At 39.6% G+C, this 23720-nt stretch overlaps 1 protein-coding gene across 2 annotated transcripts in view; it reads left to right on the forward strand.

Annotated features, from left to right (window-relative positions):
* The first annotated feature begins 1121 nt into the window (after positions 1-1121).
* BLTP3B (bridge-like lipid transfer protein family member 3B) overlaps positions 1122-23720 on the forward strand; it is a 95156-nt gene continuing 72557 nt past the window's right edge. Inside the window, exons 1-2 of one of the 2 annotated variants that reach the window (XM_055336481.1) lie at positions 1122-1376; positions 12886-13016. Coding sequence is in view for 1 of the 2 variants with exons in the window: in XM_055336480.1 (XP_055192455.1) it covers positions 1333-1376 (44 nt within the window). In the remaining variant the exon portion in view is untranslated. The remainder of the gene's footprint in view (positions 1377-12885; positions 13017-23720) is intronic. The other variant, XM_055336480.1, reaches the window with a different exon arrangement.

A 23720-nucleotide genomic window follows, 5' to 3' on the forward strand; every position in this document is an offset into this window, starting at 1 on the left:
ATTTGTTTGCTTTTGGCTAGGCAACCCCAGAATAAGGCCTAGCTCGCATTGCATGAGGAATGGTGAGGAGTCAAAGCATTATCTCCTTTCCTTTCTCCAAAAAGGGCAGCTTGTTGGACTATGTGTGAACTACCTTCTCTCCCCCACCCTTAACCAGATCCTTCCTGATCCATCCCTCAGAGGTAGTGTTAATACCTTTCCTCCTTGAGACGTCGCTTGAGACGTTATTTTCACCCTTTGAAAATGTTGCTTTGGGGCTGGGTGAGGTGGAGAGCTGTAATAGTTCTATTTCAATCATTTCCTTCCTTTTTATTGAAATTTTCAAGTGAAATTTTGCATTCTTATTTCCGTAGCCACAACCTAGCGAGACGGTTATAGAATACAAGATTAACGTATTTTGTCTCTGATTAAGGTTACAAGTAAGGAAATTATTTTCTTCAGGTTAACACAGCTAGAACCACGGAGCCAGGACTTGAATTTCTGACTTCTAATTCTCAGGTCCTAGACTCTTAAGACACGTTGTCAACTTTTACTTCCCTTAGGATTGGAATCACCAGAGGAAACATTAAATTACAGCATGGGCGTGTGTGTGTGTGTGGGGGGGGGAGGAGCAGTATATCTTAGCAAAGAAGAAACTGAGGCAAACGTATGAAGAAAGCGGAGTACAGCAGGTAGAGAGCAAAGCGAGCAGGGTAGTTTGTGGAGCAAATTGTGAAAAATGAAAAAAACAAGTAGGATGTGGAAGGAGCACTCCGTGATGGAGGCAGGAACCAGGCCAGGGCAGAGACGGAGGATGTGAAGCCCAGGAAGGTTCTGGGATCCGGAGCGGCGCGGCAGCAAAGGACACTCATGCAGCGCGGGGCGGGGCGGTCCGCGCGGGGCGCGTTGGGGGGCGCGCAGCTCCGCCCCCCCCGCCCGCGCCCCCCCCCGCGCTCCCCCCCGTGCGTCCCCCCCCGCGCGGCCCGCCCCGCGACTCCCCCCGCCCGCAGTCTGCGTCGCCCCGCCCCCGCCCCGCCCCACGCGCGTCCCCGCGTGCACGCCTCCCCCGCGTCGCCCCGCCCCGCGCCCCGTCCGCGCCGCCCCGCCCCGCCCTCCCCCAGGTCTCTTAGGTGATGCTGCAGCCAAGATGGCGCCGGCGGCGGCCACGGAGGCCTGAGAGCGATGCTCCGGGTCCTCGGCGGCAGCGGCGGCGGCGGCTGTGGCCTCGGCCGGGGCCTTCGGTCTCTCCCGGGCGTGAGCACTCACGCGACCCTTCGCCGGGCTAGTCCGGACCACGAAGAGAGGAGGCAGTGAGAAACGCGGAGGGAGCGCGCCGCCTCCTGCCCCGGCACCATGGCTGGGCTCATCAAGAAACAGATCCTGAAGCACCTCTCCAGGTCAGCTAGAGCCTCGGGCGTGGGGGGCCAGTCCGCCTCCGCCCTCGCCGGCCCGGGAGGCTGCGTGCAGCTCGGGGACCGCGGGGCCCGGCAGTCGTGCGGGAGGCGCCGCCTGAGCGTCCAGGTCCTGGCGGGGCAGGGGTCGCGGCCCCGGTGTTCCGTGGCCGGCGGCGCCCGGCGCTGACCTCGGGAGTCGGCCCCCTGGACCGGCCGTGCCCCGCCGGCTCCGAGCGGCGTGGAGGGCGGCGGGGCAGGCAGCCTGCTGACCTGGCTCCGGGGACCCCGCCGGGCGCTGCTGCGCGGAGGCGGGGATGCTGTGTGCGGCCCGGTGACTCCGAGCTCCGTGCTCGCCTCCATCCGGAGCACGGCGGTTCGGTTCACCGAGGGCGCCTGGAGCAGGGCGGACCTTGGGGGCTGAGGCTTGTCTTCTCCGTGAAATGTTGACCTTGTGGTTTCCCGAATTCACCCCCGCCTCGCCGCTCCCGCTCCCGTGCATTAGAGCGTGTGCCTGTTTGCACAGTTAGGGTTTGTGTTCGCCAAATAGACTTCCCAGCTTTGGCGAAGTTCTTTCTGGGGTCGTTTTAGTTCGACATCATTTTGGCAAAAACAGTTTTGCTTTTCTTTTTAAAATACGAGGTCCATAAATTCAGGTAGTCAGCATCTGTGGTGATAAACAATACTTGTCATTCTTTCCGTTTCATAACGCGGTTTTAGTCAGAAACATGACTCAGTAAAGCTGGCACTTTGTTACTTCTGACTTCTCCATATTTGTCTCCGGGCGCAGGCTGAATGTGGGATCTTGTTTCCAAATGGTTAACAGAATTCAAAGCGTTTGGTTATGACCCTTTTTTGCTCTGTTATTTGTAAGTTGATGCTAGGATAAAACTTGGGTATACAGGTATGTTCACACGGTGAAGACGGTTGATTGTCCAGATCACTGCATACCACAGGTTGCAGGTTGGGCAACAAAATCAGTATTTCCTTGAATCAGCAAATATGTTATCTAGACTTAAAACACTGAGTAAGATATAACCTCTATTTTAACAAGTAGCAAATTATAGCAGCACTTACGAATATGCATTTCTTTTTTTTTTTTTTAATTTTTTATTTATTTATGATAGTCACAGAGAGAGAGAGAGGCAGAGACATAGGCAGAGGGAGAAGCAGGCTCCATGCACCGGAAGCCCGACATGGGATTCGATCCCGGGTTTCCAGGATCACGCCCTGGGCCAAAGGCAGGCGCCAAACCGCTGCGCCACCCAGGGATCCCCGAATATGCATTTCTTAATATTATCGCTAATTGAAATGTTTTAATAACTTGTACCTACGGTCCAGTACTGAATTATTTTATTTTGGAAAAAGGTTTTATCTTTTTAATTATTATTTAGGTAATACCTGACTTAATCAGATGTCCTCTAGCCTTTGTCATACTCCATTCCCCAAGAAAATTCAGACTTCCGGAAAATGATTTGAGCGTTTATCTTCCAAGGATGATGGCACATGGCTAGTTCCATTCCAGATGCTTGGGAGAAAAGTTAATTCAGAGTGTCTTACGTAGTTAGTTTAATTCTCTTGTGGAACTTCAGTTGAGAAAGACTCTTAAAAATTAATAGCAAAGGTGGTGGCTTACTTCACAAAAGAGACCACAACTACATATTCAGAATTGAGTCCTTGGGGTACTATTTGACCTGTGTGATTTTTAATAGCTTTGTGGTAAATGGTAATAAGGATTGTTTTTCAGAGATGAGGATTTCTGTTTTTGCATCTTTGGCCATTTGTATGCCTTTCCTTCCTCCCTTCTTTCGACTTAGAGTTGACACACAATGTGAACATTAGCTTCAGGTGTACAACACAATAATGTGACAACTCTATGGGTTATGCGGTGCTCTCCACCAAGTGTAGCTATCACCTGTCACCACACAATGCTATTATAGTACCACTGACTGAATTCCCTGTGCTGTACCTTTCATCCCTGTGACTTGCCCATGATCAGAGCCCTTTACTCTGCCAACCATGAGTTTGTTCTTTGTATTTATGGATTTCTGCTTTTTTGTTTTTCTTTCTTTAGATTCCACATGTAATTGAAGTCATATGTATTTGTTTTTCTGTGTGTGATTTATTTTCACTTAGCATAAAATCCCCTAGGTCTATCCATGTTGTTGAAAATGGCAAGACCTCATTCTTTTTGAGTGTGTTTTTGAAACACATGAGTTTTTAGTTATTTCATATTTCAAAACTTAACTCGGGTGACTAAAGAGTATCAAATTCACATTCTTGGCTAGAATGTTGATGTGTGTTGTAATAAATTATAGTTATTCAGGTAGAGGTGAATTTTTGAAATTACCTGGGTCAAGCTTAATTTTACAGATTATCCAGTAATAAAGATGTCTCTATTAAAGTAATTATCTTTAATTATGACAATGTAAATGTTTAACAGGAAATACTTAGAACACATTACCTTCTAATAATAAACGTTTCTTACAGCCAGTGGATGCCATTACTGACCCTTCAAAGGAGGCCCTATCTGACCAACCTTTTCATCCTTCTCTGCCTGTATAGATGCTTGCTCTTTGTCTTCTTCACTTGAACGTAAACTGCATGATGGCAGGGATCTTGTTTTAATCTAGCAGAATGTAGGTACTCAGCAACTTTTTTTTTTTTTTTTGTAATGAATCGTGGCACCAAAGCATTGACTTGCCCTTGTATTTTCATAACTGATTAAGACTATATGCCACCAGTGTTATCACAGATATTGGGTATGGCCAGTTTCCCTGTGTGTGTGTGTGTGTGTGTGGTTTTGTTTTTTTTTTTAAGATTTATTTATTTATTTATTTATTCATGATAGAGACAGAGAGAGAGAGAAAGGGGCAGAGACACAGGCAAAGGGAGAAGCAGGCTCCATGCTGGAAGCCCGATGCGGGACTCGATCCTGGGTCTCCAGGATCACGCTCTGGGCCAAAGGCAGGCGCCAAACCGCTGAGCCACCCAGGGATCCCAATCCCTGTGGTTTTAAGAAGGTAATTGAATTACTGAATAAATGAGCCTTTTTTGTCCTGGAAAGGAAGGACCGGAAAATTGACTCTATATATGGGACCTTCCAGTAAGAAGGAGACTGTAAAGGAAAACAGGAGAAAGAAAATGCTTATTCTGAGCCTTGAGATTGAAGTATGGTGAAATTGTAACATTAAAACCAGTGTTCCTGAGATACAGGGGCTTGAGAAACTGGTATATTGGAAAATTATAAAAGAGATTCTTAAGAGATTCTTAAGAGATTAATAAATGCTTTAAGTAAATGCTGAACTATTTGAGAAGTATAAATCTATATAGTAGTTCCCTGCCCAGTTGTTGTTTAGTTTGTATCCTAAGCATCTGTTGCATCCTTAATAAAAAATAGTTTGTGGGACACCTGGATGGCTCAGTGGTTGAGCGTCTGTCTTCGGCTCAGGGCGTGATCCTGGAGTTCCAGGATCAAGTCCCACATCGGGCTTCCTACATAGAGCCTGCTTCTCCCTCTGCCTGTGTCTCTGCCTCTGTCTGTGTGTCTCTCATGAATAAATCAATAAAATCTTAAAAAAAAAAAGTTTAAAAAAATAGTTTGTGTACTTGGAACTGATCTGAAACTGAACAGGGAAAGAGAGAGAGAGAGAGCTCGCTCCCGAGCTGGAGCTTGCCCACGTGCCTCCTGGGATTGGGCAAGGGGGCAGGGCAAGAGGGTGAGGGAGTGTGAGTGTGTGTGGTGGGGGTGGGGATTGGAGTAGTTATATTTTAAGAGAAGTGAAACAGGAAAGTCCTTGAAGAGAAATTACTGTGAACCAGTACAGAATATGTTTTGGAGTCTTCTCCAAGAGAGTATTTTTCACAAAAGAATGAAGAGTTCTAAGGAAAAGTTAGAACAAATGTAAAAAAGGAAATAACGATCGCTACCTTTCAAGGCCTCCTGTTTCTGTGGCATTTGTATTTGTGTGTTCGAACAGGAGAAGAGGAGGAAAATAGAAGCTAGAAGATGAAGTGTATTAACACTAAGGACCTGAGAAGGAGTAAGAGAGATTCAGATACAAATGTTCCCTCTTCCCTTCCTCCCATGCTTTGGCTCATACACACTAAGCTGGACACAAGGTTTATGGGAAGTGGGAGTTGGCAGGACAACTGTTCACAAAGTCTTATACAACCGTGGAGTCTTTGTATAGTTTAAAATTGTGGTTTTCAATCAGGTGATTTTGCCCCTTAGGGGTTACATGTTACATTTGGGATGTACTTTAGGATGTTATATTTGGTAACATCTGGAACATTTCTGATGGTCACAACTTGTGGGGTGGGATGGAGGCCAGGAATGCTGCTAAACATGCTGCAGTACACAGCATAGTCTCCCACAACAAATAATTATTTGACCCAAATGTCAGTAGTTTTGAGATTGAGAAACTTGTTTGAAGTATACAAGCATTTCAAATGTTTGAACTAGGGTACTGGTGCTACTTCAGGTTATTTTGTTTTTGCAAACAACAAAAACTTCAGTTTAACTTAAGTAATAAGGGAATTGTAACAGAAAGCTGTTGGGATAGGTCCCAAAGTCTGGGGAGAGGCAGGACTTTACCAGCTCCTAAAACTTCATTGGGTAAGTTAATTCTCTGTTGTGAAGACCTGCTCTGTGTTTGTAGGTCTTTAGCAGCATCTCTGGTCTCTACCCACTAGATGCCAGTAGCACTCCAGGCATTGTTAATATCCTCTGGGAGTAAAATCTCTTGATTGATAACTGCTGCTTCTACCTCTCACAACTCCCTGTTTTTGGTCTTTTCTGTCAAGTTTTAGATTCCTGGGAGAGAGAACCTGTTTGGCCCAGTTCTATTTACCAACATATATCAGTTAACAATGGCAAAAGGGTCATAAAGCAAAGATATGGTCAGAGGGAAACTACCTTGAGTGTGGCTTGCTGTTCCATTTGGTGTCTTTAATAGGCCCTGAACTAAAAATTAGATGTCAGAAGGCCTCATTTGCTGTATTAAAGATATTGTATTTCATCCCGGGAGGTGACTGCTGATAAAGAATTCCAGACAGAAGAGGAACATGATCATTAAAGATGTTTGGTTATCAGTTTGGTTTTTGGACTCCAGAGTTCAGGAGCAGTTGACTGTCATGGAAATACAGAGTCTACAGAGGGTCTCTGATTAACTTGAAAAGTAATGGATTAGAAAGACATCAGTATCCCAATGGAATTTATGGTTGGGTGAGGGGACCACTCTTGGAAAGGGACTAATGATCTAGGTAGGAGAAACTGCTTGATAGTCTCAACAAGATATGTTCCCTAAATTAAGGGGAAGGAGTAAAAAGAAAGGGTGTTTTGAGAAGATTGTTGAATATTTGGAATATTTGTTAGGGAGATTAGGAATGGTTGAACACTTGCTGGATCTTGTGAGTGAATGGCAAAGTGATAGAGAGTTTACCATGCCTCGGTGTATTCATGGATAGCTTATGATGTGAAAGAAAGAGAAGGGGGAAACAGCAGCTGATAGTCTGGAAAGAACCATCAAAGAATTGGAAATTTTATCTGAATGGGAGAGCAGTTGAGAAAAACAAATGAGAGAACTGGAAGGATTGGAGGTTTTGTTTGAAAGTGTCATATTAAAGTTTAAAATGTCAGAGGAGGATTAGGCCTAATTTACGGCAAGGTATCCATTAAGGCCGTAGAACTGAATCGCTGAAGAGAAGTTAGGGTGCATATAAGCTTCTGGAGTGGAATGAGGAGTGAAGGAAGTAGAGGGAGATGAGATCACAGAGAAAACCAGGCCACCTTGTGGGGCCTTATAATGACTAGGTCTATATATCATTCCTGAATTAAACATTCTTAAAAGGAAACACAACATTATTTCAACTGTCAGAAATTATTTTTTCAAATGATAATTTTATATAATTATGTTAGGCTAATTACATTTCTACTTTTATGGTAAAGCTCAATAATTTTTTTAAAAGATTTTATTTATTCATGAGAGATACAGAGAGAGAGAGGCAGAGACACAGGCAGAGGGAGAAGCAGGCTCTCTACGGGGAGACTGTGGGACTCAATCCCAGGACCCTGGGATCACACCCTGAGCCAAAGGCAAGATAGTCAACCACTGAGCCACCCAGGTGCCCCAAAGCTCAATAATTTTTAGAGTTGATGTTTATCAGGTTCTTGAATACTGGGCATTAGAGATACAAAGATGGGTAAGACATGGTCTCGGCTCTTGGGAGACCTCAATGATTCCTACTGTGGCATAGGAAGCATGAGTAGGATTACTAAATGTTACCTATTCCTAGAGCTATACTACCATATGAAATTCGTGAGATTTGGCTTACTTGGATTGGGCAATTGGAAAAAATTTGAGTTAATTATTACCCTTTGGGAATAGAAATAGGGATGCCTGGGTGGCTCAGCAGTTGAGCATCTACCTTAGGGTCAGGATGTGATCCCAGTCCTGCATCGGGCTCCCTGCATGGAGCCAGCTTTTCGCTCTGCCTGTGTCTCTACTTCTCTCTCTGTGTTTCTTGTGAATAAATAAATAAAATCTTTATTAAAAAAAGAAATATAAATAAATTTACTTTTATAAGTCTATGAATTTTTTAAAGTAATTTTTAGTTAGATTGACAGTATTTTAAAAATAATCTCCAATACTGTTGACTTTAACACTAGATATATAACAGTTGTTTATTTAACAAATATTTACTGAGTGCTACTTTGTACTGTGCTCTAGTACTTTGTGTTGTGGCATGAATCTCTGCCCTTAATGGAATTTACATTTTTAATCAGAGGAGGCTGATAGTAAAAAAAAAAAGTGAAGAACATTATATCAGTTTGCGGTAAGTGCTATTAAAAATAGAACACAGGGAAAGGAGATAGGAAGTGCAGGGAAGTAAGGAAGGAGTTTGCTCTCTTAAATCCAGTGATCAGGAAGGTCTAATTGAGAAGGTGATATTTGAGAAGAGAGAGGAAAGAGGTAGTGGAGGCAAATGCAGAGATCAAGGAGTGAAATCTTGCTTGCCATTTTTGAAATATAATAAGGCCACCAACATGAGTGAAGTGAGGAGTGAAGTAAGTAGAGGAAGATGCATCAACTTGTTGGACCTTGTAATGACTTTGTCTTTTATCCTGAGTGAGATCAGAAGCCACAGCAAGGCTTTGAACCAAGGATTACTCTGCAGCCATATGGGAAGTAAATAATAGGAGGACAAGGGCAGAAGCAGGAGCCTAATAAAAGTGCTAATTATCCAAGTGAGAAAGGTATCGGCTTGGGTGTAGGTTGATGTGGTGGACTTGTTGAAATATAGTCGGGTTCTAAATGTATTTCGAGAGTAGAACCGCAGGATTCTGACGGATAAGATGCGGATTGAAAGAGAAAGAACAGTCATGACATAAGCAAATGAGGAGATGGAGTTGCTAAGAAGACTGCAGGAGGGGCGGGCTTTAGGTAGAGAGATACGGAGTTTGGTTTTGGGTGTATTAATTTGGATGCCTGCTAGATACCTGAATGGAGAGGCCTTTTACTAGTGAACTAATTTACGCATTTTGGTCTGCTGTTCCGTCAAATGGAGTGTGGGCAAAACGACCTCCAAAGGCCTAAGGGACCTTAAGACTGAAGAAAAACACTAAGTTCAGCTTGGTGAGAAATGGTTTATTAAGGAGGTTTATGAACAGAAGCAGGTCCTGAGTGGCTGCAAAGCAAGCAGACCTCTACAACCCCACCTCCTGTGAAACCTGCTCTTGTAGCTCTAGAGGCTGGAGAGTATGTGCGAGGAGACCACCAGGGAGGAGATGTTTGCAAATAGGTATGTATCATAGTTGAATCTCCAGAGCAGATCCAAAGTGTTACACCCCAAGGGTGTACCTACAGGTGCTGTTAAACAAAAGAGAAGAATGGGAATGGGGGCTGAATTCAAGAAGGCTTAGGTCACAAAGCAGCCTTCGTGGTGGTAGTCTGGTTCACAGGTCTGGCAGCGACAGCGTCGAGTGTTTCAGGTATATTGGTTTATGAAGTACATGATTACAGCGAAGTGAATTGTATGATGAATTTTAAGGGGTGGACTTTATAGTATATTTTGCTAATAAGTATACTATGTAGAGGTAACATATGTAAATGTGCCCATTTCTTTCACACTAATTTACAGTTAAAACCAGATATTGATTCTTCAGAAGTTAGTTTCAGGGGATTAATTTGTAAACTTTAGTTGAAAAGGATGGATGCTTTGTCCATTGGATGCTTTGTCCATTGGATGGGTGTTGTAATATTACCATTCTAGAATCAGAAAAGATTTGTTCCGGTTTCTGAAAAGGAAATTATTAAAACGTTAAGATTTGTAACTTGCCCAAGGTTTGACAGGTAGTGTTGGGTGGTGAAGTCATTGATCCAGTACTCTTTTAATATGATTATTCTATGCTGTCTGCTCAGGCCATTGTTCCTACCTAACAGTTTGCTTTTCTTTTACTCAATTTTCAGTATTTATCATTAAATTTCAGTCTCACACTCTTTTTTGGTATTTCACCATCCTATTGCAGTATCCCTTAGGAGATTCTTTTATTATTTGAAAATCCTTTGACTCTGTAGTTCTTTGAAGCTTGGGAAACATAGTCTTTTGACTTAGCAATTCTATGAAGTTGGGAAAGCACAGTTTCTCCATTTCTTAATAGTTGCATAATTTTTTTGCAATATTACACTTTGCCTTAATAATGCAGTTTCCAATCTAAACATTCTTTAGTAATTCAATCTCTTATCAGTTGTATATGTTCTATGTTTTGCATATTATATTGTATATACTAGATTGAATAATTTAATATTCCTGTTAAATATCGGTATTTAGTTGATATTAGTGACTAGAGCTCAGAAAGTAAGTTTGAAAATAAGTTACAGGTGTAACTTTACGACTATTTCCATGAGTGAAATAGGAGCAGTTATGGTATCAAGATCAAGTTATTAAAACAAAATTAAGAGCTGCAGCAAATATCATTCAGGTTATAATAGTTACTGTTAATTTTTTCAGACATTAGATTTACCGTTAGTCTGTCTGATAATTAGTTGACTTATTTTGAGACTTCTCCCAGCCAAAATGAATGTTATATATAAATTTTGAATCTTCAGTCTCTTCTTTAAGACTTATTTTTAGCTATATGGTATGTACTTTTTTCTACCCAAAAATACCATTAAGAGAGAGCTCTCTGGTTTCTTTTTGCCACTACTAGCATAGCATCAAGTGTTGCTTTCCTTTCCTGTTTTCTATTTGTAAACCTTTTGTTTGTAATTTTATTGATAGGAATTAATACTTAGAGATAAATTTAGAAATACCAGAAAATTCATTTTAAAACTTGGTCATACTGTATTGTTAGATACTAAATTCAGTTCCTATTCCAAAGTTTTCTTCTGCTGTGATGGAACTTTATATATAAACGAACTATACTATAAAAAGGGGCATCATAAAATGTAAGATTTATATTATCTTTAAGGAGTATTAAAAGTATGATTATTCCCATTGATAAATCATTCATTTATTCTTTCTACCAGTACTTAAAAGAAGATCTATAAGATATGTAAGTGAAGTTAAGAACTAGAAATGGCTTCTGAAAACAGTATGGTGGATAAGTAAATAGATACCAGGATAAAATAGAAGTCTTGAGAGATAGGCACAGAGTACTATATTCAACTTTAATGGAAGTAGGGACTTTGAGACAGAGGTGGTCTAAGTCCAGAGAAACTTGTAAAGAAATAATGAATTAAAAGCACAAACAACAGTGTTGGGATATCAAATGGATAGTTATTAAATCTGTTTGCTTTGACAGTGGCATGCATACCAAGGGAATATTTAAAGCAATTATTTAGAGAAGTTAGGGATATATTTTTTTTAATTATTAAAAAAAAAAGTTTCTAAAAAAAAAAAGTTTCTATGTTTACCTGAAAAAGAGTACATGCTTGTGCACCTCTGAGGATGAGGCGGGGGGGGGGGGGGGGAAGCAGAGGAAGAGAAAGAATCCTCAAGCAGATTCCTTTGCTGCTGACTGAGGAGCCCAAGGTGTGGCTCCATTTCAGGACCCCGAGATCATGACCTGAGCCACCCAGGTGCCCCATAAAGATACTTTAGATCCTAGAGACTTGGCTGCAGTTTTTTTCCACTGTTTTCCAATACTGCACTTTTTCTCCTTTTTGTTTTTCGCCCATCTTCTGTTGTCTTACTACTATAGCCAGATTGTCTACATTCCTTCCTGCCAGGTCATCCTCTTGGGCTTCATTTTACTTGTACATCTTCCATAGCCAGCTTTAACCAGGTAGGCTAGTCTCATTGGTCTTCATTTTTTTATTCCTTTAGCTCTTAAAATATATTTTTATTACAACAGAAGTTTCATATTTTTAATTCTGTGGATTGTTGTCTTTTTTTTTAAGTAGGCTCCATGCCTAATTTAGGACTTGAACTCATGAGTACCATCCTCCACTGAGCCAGCCAAGTGCCCCTAGATTGTCATCTCTGTAAGGGCAGGATCATCGTGACAGACTGAGTTCTGAAGGCAGTAATTGTGTGTATCCTGTTCACTGTTGTACCTTTAGCATCTGCCACAGTACTGTTATACATAGTTGTTTAGGAACATTTTCAACTGACTAGAGAATAGATTTATACTACTTTGGCCTTCATAAAATACATAGGATATAAATTGGTTACTCTGAATACATTTTTGGCAGATGATTTATATCCAAAAAATTTAGATTAAAAACTTGGATTAATACTGTAGTTCTCTGATTTGCTTTTGAGTATCTATAGATATAATTTATTGCTGGATCTCTCTTTGGTTTGTGGGTTACTTGTCATAGCTAACTGTACTTTTTAGTATTCTCCGTAAAATGAATCTAAGATTACAGATTTATTTATTTATTTATTTATTTATTTATTTATTTATTTATTTATTTATTTAATGATAGTCACACAGAGAGAGAGAGGCAGAGATATAGGCAGAGGGAGAAGCAGGCTCCATGCACCGGGAGCCCGACGTGGGATTCAATCCCGGGTCTCCAGGATCACGCCCTGGGCCAAAGGCAGGCGCCAAACCGCTGCGCCACCCAGGGATCCCTAAGATTACAGTTTTAAATGGACTTTTGGTAGTTACATTAATTTGATAATTTGTATTTGTAAATCACTTGTCTCTTAGAGTGCTTGTCCTATTTGGTTTGATTTAATGTTGAGTTATGCAGTTTGGTCTTCATGTAAGTCTTGTACAACAGAGCTAGCTATCTCATTTTTAATATTTTTAATATAGACATTTAAAAATATTAATTTATTAGATAAGCAGTAATACCAGTGGTAGAGAGAATGAAGGAATTCATAAATGGTTCATTTATCTTAGAATTTAAGCAGTGTTTGCCTTAGTTATTCCAGTGTGAAATGCGTCTGTATTTTTTTTTTAAGTGCATCACGGCTAAATATTTTTATCATATCATTCCTTTCCTCTTCCTTCCCTTAAACTTGCTCCCTCCTATGTCCCCTGTGTACCCATTCCCTGCAGCGATCCCTGCTGGCTGTGGTGGAGATTGGTGTGCTGTGAATTTCATAATCAAGGAGTCTAAGAAACCTTGGCACCTGACTACTTGCTTTCACCAGGAATAGGGACCTTTTGTCTGAATTTCCTGCCCTCAGGTAATACTTCTATTCCCCGTCGTTCTGACTTTTTCTTTCTTTTTTATAAATGCAAGCACTTATTATACCCCACATAAAGATACTTTGAGAATATTTTCTAATTCTTACTGCATTAGTCAGATACGATTTTCTTTTTCTCCTTCTTTGCCACCAACCCCCCCCCCTTTTTTTTTTACCGTACCTATAGGTTCATGCAGTTCCTCTCTTAAGGTGACTTTTCTAATATATAAGGTTTGCCAGGCAACTTAAAGTTATAACCAACTCTTTCTATTGTTAAAAGAGAGTTTTATAACTTAGTCAGTCAGCTATTTGGAAATAGTAATTAGCATTTGATCTACTCTTTAATGGAGACGATATCGTAGTCTAATGTAATTAATGAGGTATGAAGGCTCTTTTGATAAAGAGAATGTTTTCATCACTTCTTTTATTGAAGGACTTAGGAGTTTATTTTGTATACTTAATGTTAATTACAGTCTTTATGAAAGAGATTGAAGTAATTTATGAACAGCAGTGAAAACAGTATTCATTCCTGAGGAATGTAAAGACTTGCCACCTCATTTATTACTTTCCCTTTCCCCTACCCCTTTTAAAAATTCATTATCAGGGAAAGTAATTATGTTATAAAACCAGATTCATGGAAATAGCACTCATTTTGTTAAAGTTGGATTTAATGAAAAACCTAGAAATGTATCCTTGAATACTTCTAATGCTTGGGAAATTTATCTGCATAAATACTTTGAACCTGTTCTAAAAGTGTAGTAAGAAACTGGTGATTAAAATATTAACCATGACTGGGGCACCTGGCTAGCTTAGTTGGTGGAACATGTGACTCTTGATCTTGGGGTTGGGAGTGAAAGCCTCACAGTAGGTGTAAATAAAGATCACTTAAAAATAAAAGAACATCCTAAAAAACAATGATAACCATGAGCAGAATTGTGCAACTTATTACATAGGAGTAACGTGACACTTGATAAACTTACTGGCCATGTGTTAGATATGATATATATCAATTAAATATTATTTTCCATATTCTTATCTGCCTTGATTCTATACTGTCATTTGGGTATCTGGATCTAAACAAAAATTGCTAAGAGAAAAGATGCCAGGCTTTAACCTTAGGTAGACCATTAGGGAAGCCTTGGGTAGACCATTAAGGAAGGTAGATCATCAAGGATTATCTCTAGGATATTGATAGTTAAGCATATTGTTTGTATAGGCATTCAAAGATGGTTCTGATTTTGCATATACCTCTAGTAAGTCTTCTGAGACCTTTTGCTCTTGAAGTAGAGTCATAGCTGTAATCATTTGCTTTTTTTAGATTACACTTTCTCAACATATCTTTTTTTGGCCTGGTTTGTGCTTAGCTTATTGAAGATGAGATGTTACAATTTTATTCCTAGTTTAAACCACAGCTATCCATTTGTTTATTTAAGTCTTCTGCCAAACTTAATTCTTTTATCCCTTTATCTTCTCATTTTTATCAATTATGATGCCTTTTTATTTAAATAACTTAACTTTTTCTTCCTTTTCCTGAACCTAGTATGCAGCAGACTTCTTGGCACAAAGTAGACATCAACAAGACTTGAATATCTCTGTTGTCATGACCCAGACTTAACTCATCATTTCTTGTGTTACTCTTGCAAATAAGTGTTTTCATTTCCTTCTGGTCTCATACTTTTTAATTTTATCCTTGGCACTGAGTAGAGAGATCTGTTCAAAATGCTAATCTTAACCATTTAATTTCTTGGTAAAAATCTTTTTTTTTTAATTGAAGTATAATTGACACATAGTATCCCATTAATTCCAGGTGTACATCATAGTGATTTTTTTTTTTTAAAGATTGAGAGTGAGATGGAGTGAGAGAGCGAGAGAGCAAGAACATGTGCAGGGGGAGGGTTAGAAAGAGAGGGAGAAGCAGACTCCCTTGCTGAACAGGGATTTGGTTAGAGCTCAATCCCAGAACCCTGGGGTCATGACTTGAGCCAAAGGCAGATGGTTAACTGATGAAACTACTCAGGCATCCTTATTTTTTGTCCTTTTGATAATAGCCAATCTGACCGGGGTGAGGTGATATCTCTATGTGCTTTTTTTTTTTTTTTTAAGATTTTATTTGTTTATTTGAGTAGAGAGAGCAAGTGAGAGAGAGGGAGGGAGAGAGCGAGCGAGAGAGCGCATGAGTACGTGTGCACTAGCATGATCAACGGGGAGGAGCAAAAGGAGAGGAAGAAGCAGTCTCTCCACGGAGCAGGGAGCCCAATGCTGGACTCAATCCCAGGACCCTGATCATGACCTGAGCCTGAAAACAGATGCTTAACAGACTGAGCCACCCAGGTGCCCCCTCATTGTGCTTTTGATTTGCATTTCTCTGATGATAGTGATGTTGAGCATCTTTTCATATGTCTGTTGGCCATCTGTAAGTCTTCCTTGGGGAAATGTTTATTTGGATCCTCTCATTTTTAAGTAGGATTTTTTTTAATACATTAAGTTGTATAAGTTCATGATATATTTTGGATATTTACCTCTTATAAGATGTATGATTTGTAAATATCTTCTTTCATTCAGTTAGGTTGCTTTTTCATTTTGTTGATGGTTTCTTTTGTAGAAAAGCTTGTAGTTTGATGTAATGCCATTTATTTATTTTAGCTTTTTGTTACCCTTGCCTGAGAAGACCGGTAAAAAAAAAAAACAAACACACACGCACACACACAGCTAAGACCAATGTCAAGAGCTTATTATTATTATTATTTTTTTTGAGTTTCATGGTTTCTGACTTCACATTCAAGTCCTTAATTCATTTTGAGTGTTTTTTTTTTATTTGGTATAAGATAGTGATTCATTTTTTACATGTGGCTGTCTAGTTTTCCTACCACCATTTATTGAAGAGACTTTTTTTTCCCCATTGTATATTCTTGCCTTGTTACATATATTAATTGAACGTATATGTATGGGTTTATTTATGGGCTCTTTATATTCTATATATATACATTTTTTTAAAGATTTTATTTATTTATGATAGAGAGAGGCTGGCTCCATGCCGGAAGCCCGACGTGGGACTCGATCTCGATCCCGGGTCTCCAGAATCATGCCCTGGGCCAAAGGCAGACGCTAAACTGCTGAGCCACCCAGGGATCCCCTCTATTGATATATTTGACTTAAGTTTTTATGCCAATACCATACTGTTTTGATTACTAACAGCTTTGTAGGATTTGAAATTAGGAAGCGTGATAACTTCCAGCTTTGTTTTTTCTCTAGATTGCTTTTGCTTTTCAGGGTCTTTTCATGGATCCATGCAAGTTTTGGGATTCTTTGTTTTAGTTTTGTGAAACATGCCATTGGTGTTTTGAAGAGGATTGAATTGAATCTGTAGATTGTTTTGGGTAGTATATAGTTAATATTTTAACAGTATTCTTTCATTCCATGAGCACAGAGTATCTTTCCATTTATTTGTGCTGTCTTCAGTTTCTTTCATCAGTGTCTTACAGAGTATATGGGTCTTTCACTCCCTGGTCAAATTTATTCCTAGAATTTTTTTTTTTTTTTGATGCAGTTGTAAGTGGAATTATTTTCTTAATTTCTTTCTGGTAACTTATTATTATTCCTATTTCTGTAAACTTTGTATCCTGCAACTTTACTGAATTTTTTAGTCCTTACTAGTAGTTTTTTTGGTGGAGTCTTAGAGTTTTCTATATGTTATATCTGCAAATTGACAGTTTTATTTCTTCCTTTCCAATTTGGATTCCTTTTATTTCTTCTTGCCTAACTGCTCTGGCTAGGACTTCTAATACTATGTTGAATTAAAATGGTGAGGGTGAGCATCCTTGTCTTGCTGCTGATCTTAGAGGAAAATCCTTCGGCTTTTCACTGTTGAGTATGATGTTAGCTGTGAATTTGTTGTAGGGCCTTTATTATGTTGAGGGGTACATTTCTTCAATACCCACTTAGTTCAGAATTTTTACCGTAAATAGATGCTGAATTTTGTCAAATGCTTTTTCTGCATCTATTGAGATGACCATATGATTTTTATCCTTTGTTTTGTTAATGTGGTGTATCATGTAAAGATTGGTAAAAAGGGGGCAGCCCTGGTGGCCCAGCGGTTTGGCGCCGCCTTCAGCCCAGGGCATGATCCTGGAGGCCCGAGATCGAGTCCCACATTGGGCTCTCTGCACGGGGCCTGCTTCTCCCTCTGCCTGTGTCTCTGCCTCTCTCTCTCTCTCTCTCTGTCTGTCATGAATAAATAAATAAAATCTTAAAAAAAATTTGGTAAAAAGTTCTTAATGGCTCATGACAAGCTTTTTTAAAAAAATAGATTTGTTTTTTAACAGTACAATTTTGGGGGGGCACCTGAGTGGCTCAATGGTTGAGCGTCTGCCTTTGGCTCAGGTTGTGATCCCTGGGTCCTGGAATCGAGGCCTGCATCAGGCTCCCCTTAGGGAGCCTGCTTCTCCCTCTGCCTATGTCTCTGCTTCTTTGTGTCTCTCATGAATAAATAAATAAAATCTTAAAAAAAAAAAGACTTTTTGTCCCAAGAAATACTAAAATAGAACTTAATTGCATAAGATAAGGTAAAAGTAGGGCTCTTTGTTAATGGAACAAAGACCAGGCTATGCTCATAAATTATCTTTTAGTAGTTTAGTTGAATCAGTAATTAGGGAGATCAGCTATTAGATCTTTTTCCTTTTTATTTCTTCGCCTGGCTATGTTGAATCATGAGCAATCTTCTTAGAAGCACTGTGGGAACAATCCTTATGTGTAGGATGCAGGAGTCCTTCATGATCTGGTTTCAGACCATCTTTCAAAGGCATACCATTTCTTTACAAACTACCCCATGCCATATGCTTCATCTGCGACTCCTGTATGTGATCCTGTAGTCTTGAACATGCTGTTGCTGTGCCTAAAATGCCCTCCTCTCCCCTATTCACTGAGCAGAAACTTAATCTTGAAAAATAGCTCGTTTGGCCTCCGTGAAGCTTTCCCAAAAGAGTATTTTTAAAAATTATCACTACTTCTCCTGTACCTCTGTCTTATCCTGTATTTATTTTTACTACAGTATTTGTCCCATAGTGCTTGGCACATAGTGAAACTATAATGTACTGTCACAATTTCTGTGCTTGTCTTTGATAATAAACTGTGAGCTGTTTGAAAGCAGTAATTACGTCTTACTTTGTCTGAGTTACCCGAGAGCCTAATCATTGCTCAGTTTTTGCCATAAAGGATGCCTGCACATGTATTTGTGTCAGATCTTCCAGTATTTAACAAAATTAGGAAATCCAGAGTTTTTTTTCTATTCCCAATTTCATTTATTTTTTTTACAAGTTCAGTATTTTTAATTTAAACTCAATTAATTAACATATAGTGTATTATTAGTTTCAAAGGTAGAGGTCAGTGATTCATCAGTTGCGTATAACACCCAGGGCTCATTACATCATGTGCCCTCCTTCATGCCCATCACCCAGTTATCCCATCCCTCCACTCCCCTCCAGTGGCCCTCAGTTTGGTTCCAATGATTTATAGTCTCTTACGGTTTGTCTTCCTCTCTGATTTTGTCTTCTTTTATTTTCCTTCCCTTCCCCTATGATTCTGTTTTGTTTCTTAAATTCCATTTATGAGTGAGATCATACGATAATTTACTTTCTCTGATTGACTTCTTTCACTTACTGACTTCACCTTATCCATGTTGTTGCAAATGGCAGGATGTCATATACTACATCCTCTTCATTTATCTGTTGATGGACATCTGAACTCCTTCCATAATTTGGCTACTGTGAACAGTGCTGCTGTAAACAGGGGGTTCAGGTGTCCTTTTGGATCACTACATTTGTATCTTTGGGGTAAATCCCTAGTAGTGCAACTGCTGGGTCATAGGGTAGCTCCATTTTCTACTTTATGAGGAACCTTCAAACTGTTTTCCAGAGTGGTTCCACTAGCTTGCATTTCGCCAGCAGTGTTAAGAGTGTTCCCCTTTATCTGCATCCTCACCAACAGGTCATTTGCTGACTTGTCAATTTTAGCCATTCTGACTGGTGTGAGGTGGTATCTCGTTGTGGTTTTGTATTTCTCTGATGCCAAGTGATGTTCATGTCTTCTGCCCGTTTCTTAATTGATTATTTATTCTTTGGGTGTTGAGTTTGAGAAGTTCTTTTTTTTTTAAAAAAGATTTTATTTATTTATTCATGAGAGACACAGAGAGAGAGGCAGAGAGACACACAGGCAGAGGGAGAAGCAGGCTCCCTGCAGGGAGCCTGATGGGGACTCAATCCCAGGACTCCAGGATCACACCCTGAGCCAAAGGCAGATGTTGAACCTCTGAGCCACCCAGGTGTCCCTGAGAAGTTCTTTATAGATGTTGGATACTAGCCCTTTATCTGATAAGACATTTTCAAATATCTTCTCCCATTCTGTAGGTGGTTTTTGGTTTTCTTGACTCTTTGCTGTACAAAAGCTTTTTATCTCCCAGTAGTTCATTCTTGCCTTTGTTTCCCTTGCCTTTGGAGACGTGTCTAATAGGAAGTTTGCCCCAGCAAAGGTCATAGAGGTTGCTGCCTGTGTTCTCCTCAGGATTTTGGTGAATTCCTGTCTCACTTTTAGGTCTTTTATCCATTTGAGTCTATTTTTGTGTATGGTATGAGGAAGTGGTCCAGTGTCATTCTCCTGCATGTGGCTGTCCAGTTTTCCCAACACAATTGTTGAAGAGACTGTCTTTTTTCCATTGGATAGTCTTTCCTGCTTTGTTGAGATTAGTTGACTATAGAGTTGAGGGTCCACTTCTGGGTTCTCTGTTCTGTTCCATTGATCTATGTGTCTGATTTTGTGCCAGTACCTTACTGTCTTGATGATTACAGCTTTGTAAGAGAGCTTGAATCCAGAGTTGTGATGCCACCAGCTTTGGTTTTCTTTGTTTTATTTTATTTTATTTTATTTTATTTTATTTTATTTTATTTTATTTTATTTATTTATTTTTTTATTTTATTTTTAAAAAGATTTTATTTATTTGCTCATGAGAGACAGAGAGAGAGAGAAACAGAGACATAGGAGGAGGGAGAAGCAGGCTCCCTCCAGGGAGCCTGATATGGGACTCAATCCCAGATCCCGGGATCACGCCCTGAGCCGAAGGCAGATGCTCAACCACCCAGGCATCCCTGTTTTTTTTTTTTTTTTTTTTTTTTCCTTTCATCCCTGGTTTTCTTTTTCAACATTCCTTTGGGTATTTGGGGTCTTTTCTGGTTCTATACAAATTTTAGTATTATTTGTTCCAGCTCTGTGAAAAAAGTTGATGGTATTTTGATAGGGATTGTACGGAATATGTAGATTACTCTAGGTAACATAGACATTTTAACAAGATTTGTTTTTCTAATCCATGAGTATGGAATGTTTTTCCATTTCTTTGTGTCTGCCTCGATTTCTTTTGTGGGGATTCTGTAGTTTTCAGAGTACAGATCCTTTGCCTTTCTGGTTAGGTTTATTCGTAGGTATCTTACAGTTTTTGGTGCAATTGTAGATGGGATCGACTCCTTAATTTCCCTTTCTTCTGTCTCGTTATTACTGTATAGAAATGCAGTTGATTTCTGTGCATTGATTTTATATCCTTCCATGTTGCTGAATTCCTGTATGAGTCTGGGAATTTTGGGCTGGAGTCTTTTGGATCTTCCGTATAAAATATGTCATCTTTGAAGAGTGAGAGTTTGACTTCTTTGCCAATTTGAATGCCTTTTCTTTTTGTTGTCTGATTGCTGAGGCTAGGACTTCTAGTTCTGTATTGAACATTAGTGGTGAGAGTGGACATCTCTGTCGTGTTCCTGATCTTAGGGGACAGGCTTTCAGTTTTTCCCCCCATTGAGGATGATGATATTTGCTGTGTGCTTTTCATATATGGCTTTTATAATACTGAGGTATGTTCCCTCTATTCCTACATTGTGAAGAGTTTTAGTCAAGAAAGAATGCTGTACTTCATCAAATGCCTTTTCTGCATTTATTGAGAGGATCATATGGTTCTTGTCCTTTCTTTTATTAATGTAGTATATCACATTGATTTATATGCAGAGGTTGAACCTCCCAGCCCAGAATGAGTCCTACTTGGTCATGGTGAATAAGGAAACTGAGATTTTAATACAAGGTCTACCTTGTTAGCCACTCATTCAGATTTTTAAAAACTGTTCAGACAGACAAAATGTGTTTGTGGATAAAACATAGCTTACAGGCTGCCCATTTATAACCTCTTCCATTCTTTAAAAGTTTTCAATTCTTTAAATGTGAAAAACTGGCTAGACAAGATTGGGTGGTTTCCTTTACATATATATAATAAAAGTAACCAAGCCAAACAAACTCTGTAAATTGAGAATACTCAAAAAAATTATTAGGAGTATAACTTGATTCTTCTTCCATTAACACCATAGTTTTCTTTAAAGAAAATAACATTTATGTCCTAAATATTTAATAAGTCTGAAATGGACATTGAAAGCTCCTTGAAGGTAAAAATTGCCATATACTCCTATAATGCCTAGGAAATGTTCATTAAATATTGTTGAGTTGAAAATCAATCAGTATGACAATGAAATGGTAATTGATCTTGAAATACATTTTAAGTTTAAATTGTACAAATTTGTAGGCTTGACTCTGTCTTGATAAGATCTTAGCGGTTGACTTAAACCCTTTTGGGCTTTACATTTTATATAATAAAATGAAGACTTTGAATTAGAGGAACATTCCAGGTGCTAAAATTCTAAAATTATTTGATATTTTTGATAGTATGAAGGCTGCTTATGGATCTACCTGACTTTCTTATTTTTATTTATTTCTTAAAGATTTTATTTATTTATTCATGAGAGACAGAGAGGCAGAGGGAGAAGCAGGCTCCCCACAGGGAGCCTGATGCAAGACTTGATCCCAGGACCCTGGTATCATGCCCTGAGCCAAAGGCAGATGCTCAACCACTGAGCTACCCAGGTGTCCCTATTTATTTTAATTTTTAAAAAGATTTTATTTATTTATTTGAGAGAGAGAGAGAGAGTATGATTGGGGGAAGGGGTAGAAGGAGAAGAAGGAGCTGACTCCCCACTGACCAGGGAGCCCAAGATGGGGCTCGATCCCAGGACCCCGGGATCATGACCTGAGCCAAAGGCAGACACTTAACCGACTGAGCCACCCAGATGCACCTTTTTATTTATTTATTTTAAGATTTATTTATTTATGGGATCCCTGGGTGGCGCAGCGGTTTAGCGCCTGCCTTTGGCCCAGGGCACGATCCTGGAGACCCGGGATCGAATCCCACGTCAGGCTCCCGGTGCATGGAGCCTGCTTCTCCCTCTGCCTATGTCTTTGCCTCTCTCTCTCTCTCTCTCTCTCTGTCTCTCTGTGTGACTATCATAAATAAATAAAAAAAATTAAAAAAAAAAGATTTATTTATTTACTTTTAGAAAGAGAGAACAAGTGGGAGAGGCAAAGGGAGAGGGAGGGAGAATCCCAAGCAGACAACATGCTGAGTGTGGAGCCCTATATGTAGCTTGATCCCAGGATCGTGAGATCATGACCTGAGCCAAAACCACAAGTCAGATACCTAACCGACTGAGCCACCCAAGCACCCCTATCTTTTTCTCATTGATTTGCTTTTTGAAAATCCCCTTACTATAAATTCAGTTCAATTTCAGGGCTCTGTTTTGTTCCATTGTTCATGGGTCTGTCATTATGCCCATCTCAAACCATCTTGAATACTAAAGTAGTTTTTTGTTTGTTTGTTTTTTATATATAAGCTCTATGCCCAATGTGGGGCTTGAACTCATGACCCCAAGATCAAGTTTCTTGCTCTACCTACTGAGCCAGCCATGTGCCCCACCGTAGCTTTTTAAGAAGTCTTGAAATTGGTAGTATAAGGCCTCCAAGAATCTTCATCTTTTTCAAAGTTAGTTTGATATTCTATATCTTGTATATTTATATAAGTTTCTGAATCAACCTGTTGTTTCTACCAAAAAGCCTGCTTGGTATTTGCTTGGGACCTATAAATCTTTTTGAAGAGAACTGACATCTTAAAATATTGAGTCTTCTGATCTATGTATGTGTTTTTTTATTTATGTCTTTTAAATTTTCAGCAACATTTAATAATTTTCAGTATATAGGGCTTATATACCTTTTGTCAGATTTATCCCTAAAAATTTCATACTTGCCATGCTAGTGTAAATGGTGCTTCCAAATTGTCAGTTCCTATTGTTGTTAGGATATGGAAACAATTGATATTTTTATTCCAGTAACTTTTTAAAATTAAATTTGCACACAACAAAATGAATAAACCTTCCTATGCAACTCAAATGAGTTTTTAAAATAATATTTTTATTTTGAAGTACTTTATTTATTTTTAAAGATTTTATTTATTTATTCATGAGAGGCAGAGAGAGAGAGAGAGAGAGAGAGAGAGAGAGGCAGAGACAGGCAGAGGGAGAAGCAGGCTCCATGCAGGGAGGGACTCGATCCCGGGTCTCCAGGATCACGCCCTGGGCTGAAGTCAGAGCTAAACCACTGAGCCACCTGGGCTGCCCTACTTTAAGATTATAGAAAAGCAGTAAGTATAGTACAAAGAGTGTTCATATACCTCATATCCTAACTCCCCTGTTTGTGTGCGTGTGTGTGTGATTTTCTTAATTGTAGATATTTTGATTTTGGTAGAGGGATTACCATGTAATGCAATAAAATCTGCCTTTTCATTTCTATGCTCAGAGT

Source organism: Nyctereutes procyonoides, unplaced genomic scaffold (genome assembly GCF_905146905.1).
Source record: "Nyctereutes procyonoides isolate TBG_1078 unplaced genomic scaffold, NYPRO_anot_genome, whole genome shotgun sequence".
NCBI lineage: Eukaryota > Metazoa > Chordata > Mammalia > Carnivora > Canidae > Nyctereutes > Nyctereutes procyonoides.